The following is a 4,148-nucleotide window of genomic DNA, read 5'->3' as shown; positions in this document are numbered from 1 at the left end:
TTGTCCGATGTCGACTCACGAGTCACGGGCCAACGTTAGCGATATCACGGCAACCGACTGTCATTATTCGATCGCGGCGCAATGTCGGCCCAAGCGAAGTTAGCCGACTCTTGTCCGATGTCGACTCACGGGCCAACGTTGGCGATATTACGGCAACCGACTGTCATTATTCGATCGCGGCGCGATGTCGGCCCAAACGAGATTAGCCCAGAAATGCAAATTTTGGGTCTCTAGCACTATTAGGTTACACTCGGTACTTAACACACAGCGCAAACCGTGTCCGTGTACTGTGCAGAATACTCTTTTTACCATGATGTCGCTCACATCAACCTGTGAGTCGAGGTATCGGACAAGAGTCGACTATCACGGCTACACTATCCGATCGCGGCGCGACATCGGCCCAAGCGAGGTTAGTCGACTCTTGTCCAATGTCGACTCACAGGCAGAGATGCCATACGTAAGACCGACCACCATACTCAGGCCGTCAGGCGTGTGGCTCAGGTAGGAAATGCCGATACTCGGGAAACGGGCCAAGATCGGCACGAGCGTCGGCTTGCCGAAGCTTGATGTCCAAGCTTGGCCCAATTGTGGCCGAGGATCGTAGTGAGCGCACTAGGATCGGCAACAAACTTGGGTAACCGAGATTTGGCAACCAAGTATTGCCCGATACTGGGCCGAAGTTTGGTAGACAGTACATTATTTTTTTTTGTAGACAGCACATTATATATATATATATATATAAAAGCTCTAGAACTTTCTCTATATTTGGTTCGTTAATAGGAAAGGTTAACCGTTAGCAATAACTCTAGTTTTTACTTCTGAAATACTCGCATTATAAACAATTACTCGTTAGATTGAAATACGTATCGCTCAAGCATTAGCTTAGTTACGAGTATGCGCTCTCAGTTATAACTCAGTAACATCTCAGTTATAAAGCGCCGAGTGCGATTGGAGTCCTGAGAGAGCTCCTTTTGCACGCACCTGATATCCGCGCAGTGACAATTACCGATTACCTTGGTGATTCTGACTTTGTGATCGTCTTTCTTTTGTTTCCACGGGCTTCTGCGGTACTCTTGAACAACTGTTATACACGGTGAAAAGTATTTAGCTTTCCGTTATGTCGTCGAAGTCATATGGTCGGGTGAAAAAAGGGCGATATATGAAAAAAAAATTAAAGTCGATACCAATTGATAAGTGCAAGAATGAACTGTATCATAGTGAGATGAATAGAACACTAAATGTTGAAAATGATATTTTTATTAAGTCTGGGCAACATGAGTTGAATATCAGTGGGCAATCTTTTAGTTCTGAAGATTTAGAAACTCCATCGGAAATATATTTAAATCCCAATTCAATAATTAGTGATTGTGACTTATCCAGCGATCATGATGATATCATTGTCCCTACTGATTCGCCAATTGTCAATCAACCATCTGTTGGAATGGAATGGAAGATCCGCGACTGGGCACTGCGTAATCGAACTAATATAACACTTAGTGCAGTGACCGATTTGTTGAACGTATTAAGAGGTGAAGGCCTGTCTTTGCCGAAGACTGCTGAGACCTTGTTGGGGACAATGCATTGCAGGAAACTTAAGAAAATGCCAGGTATCAACAGTATTGTTGGAGAATATGTATATTTAGGCATCAAAAAAGGCCTTAAAAATATTATCTCCCCGGATGGATACACCGAAGAAAATATTTCTCTCTTAATACACGTTGATGGAATGCAAATTTACCACAATTCTTCGAAACAAGTTTGGCCCATTGCTGTGAAAGCTTATCATCAAAATTATATTGTCAAACCTTTTGTAGCTGCAATTTATTGTGGAGATTGCAAACCTCTTTCTGCTGAAAATTATTTTTCTGACTTTATAGAAGAAGCAAATGACTTGATTGAAAATGGAATTCAATTAAACGGAAAAAAATACTCGATTAAAATCATGGCCATAGTGGCTGATTCTCCTGCCAGAGCATTCCTAAAGTGTTGTAAAACACCTGGTACATTTTATGCTTGCGAAAGATGTACAACAAAAGGTATATCGGTAGGAATTGGAAGGTCCAAGAAACGAATATATCCTCAAAGTGATGCTGAACTTCGCACGCGACAATCATTTGAAGAAAAACTTCAACGAGAGCATCATTACGAAAATTGTAATTCACCGATAATTCTGATGAAGAACGTTGATCCAATCAAGCAGGTGGTTCTGGAAGTTATGCATTTATTTATTTGAACAACATGAAATGGTTGTTGGATAAGTGGACATCGAGAAAGGAAGCAACACGCATAAAATTGGCTGATCTTAAACGTCTTCAAATTATAATGACACAATTGACCAGTGATATTCCATGTGAATTTCAGAGGAAAAAATTTGATATGTATTCTATCTGTCGATGGAAGGCATCACAGTTCAAGTTCATGCTCAATTATTGTGGAGCTGTTGTATTGAAAAACATCCTACCAAGTCTTCATTATCGTCATTTTTTACTGCTCGTGTTTGCAAGTCGCATTTTGAATAATAAAGAACTCATTGCGGGCTCGACTGACTATGCCAATGACTTACTGAGAAAATTTTTCGCTTTGTTACCTTCTGTATACGGAATAGGTAGCCAAGTTTTGAGTTGGCATAACATTATTTATGTTGCTGATAATGCTAAACATTTTAAAATACCATTAAATGATCTCTCGGGTTTTTGGGGCGAAAGTTATATAGGTTTATTTAAAAAATTCATTAAATCAACCAATAAACCACTTACACAAATTGTGAACCGATTGGATGAGCTTGAGTCTGGTGAACGCATGATAATTAAAAAAATATACGTATTGAATGATTGGATCATTTCCAAAAAATCTAGAGAGATTTTGTACCGTAACAAAAAATATATAATAGCAAGTCAAATAACCATACGTAACCTTACTCTAAAAACTAAGCATCCAGATAATGTAGTGCAGTTACACAGTGGCAAAGTTTTTATTATCTCACATATACTAATCAAAGTAGGAACACTAAAATATACCAATAATCTTGATGATGTTTATATTATGGGACAGGCAGAGTGTGATAGGGGAGAAGTTTTTGATTTTCCAGACTCTTCAATAAATTCGGGAATAATTTTAGTCAACGAATTTTCAACTACAATAAGATATGAGGATGCAAAGAACATCAAATACAAATGCGCGTTATTACACGTCGATGGAAAAAAATATGCAGTTACTCTTCTTCATGAATAAAATTGGTCAGTAAAGTGCAATAATAATGAAAAATGTGTAAAATTTAATGTAAAGCAGTGTTGCGCCCGCGTCAAGACGCCTGAAGACACCCAATACGTGCCTTCGAGTTGTAGCGGCGTGAAACAGCCGCGGTTGTTGCCAAGCACTTATTGATTAATTATGATTGATGTTATATTGTCAGATTGTATCTCGACCTAAAATCTGTCACGAATATCGGGATATCTAACGTGGAAAATGGCAAATGCATCATTGGATCCACAAAATTCCAAAGAACCGTACGCGATAGTTAAATTTGAGGGAACAGACGAAACCGGACAATTATGTATCGACTTAGTTTTAAAAAAGTGGTTCACAACGCGTGGTAAAAGAAATATGTGCAAATATCCACTTGAAACTCAATACCATTTGCGAGATCAGTTTCTTGAAGAGCTGAAAACGCCAGAAAAATTGTGGCCATGCTTTCCCTACACATTTATTATTGGTGCAGGTAAATAATTATGCTTCTTTATTTCTTTGTTCATGTTGGGATTTGGCAGAGTAAAGCTCACAGGGTTTACCTTTATACTTGTAGTTTATTAGAGCAAGAACTATAAAAGAACTGGGCGTCTTTACAAATGAGATCGCCGTGTCCGCGTGCTGTCGACTAGAGAGACTTGGGACGACTGACTAGACGCCACACAAAAAAGGCCATAAAAGAACAAAAGAAAACAGCGGGCAACACATAGGTGGCCTCGACCCGCGTGATACAAGCTATGCGAATAATACACGGGGATACAATTCTAACACTCCCCTTATCGCTGTGTATTATTCCTCGTACAACTCAAGTGTAACATGGAAATGCAATTTTCGTGTTTCGCTTTAGATAAGGATTTCGTTAAACCATCGGCTAACATTAAGTCCGTTCTTAAGTATTTTAT

At 39.2% G+C, this 4,148-nt stretch overlaps 1 protein-coding gene across 1 annotated transcript; it reads left to right on the top strand.

Moving 5' to 3' along the window:
• Window positions 1-1,222: 1,222 nt before the first annotated feature.
• On the top strand, window positions 1,223-2,233 carry LOC105557818. Its single transcript, XM_012005180.1, has one exon. It carries the CDS (start codon window positions 1,223-1,225, stop codon window positions 2,231-2,233), a length of 1,011 nt encoding a protein of 336 aa, XP_011860570.1.
• Window positions 2,234-4,148: the final 1,915 nt, after the last annotated feature.

This window comes from Vollenhovia emeryi, unplaced genomic scaffold, assembly GCF_000949405.1.
Source record: "Vollenhovia emeryi isolate VEMERY1.0 unplaced genomic scaffold, V.emery_V1.0 DF939414.1, whole genome shotgun sequence".
Lineage (NCBI taxonomy): Eukaryota > Metazoa > Arthropoda > Insecta > Hymenoptera > Formicidae > Vollenhovia > Vollenhovia emeryi.
The sequence above is the reverse complement of the archived record's forward strand: the minus strand, read 5'-3'. Positions and strand labels throughout refer to the sequence as shown.

Coding starts and splice junctions, on each gene's coding strand:
- LOC105557818 (XM_012005180.1), top strand. CDS start 1,223: ATGAATAGAACACTAAATGTTGAAAATGATATTTTTATTAAGTCTGGG.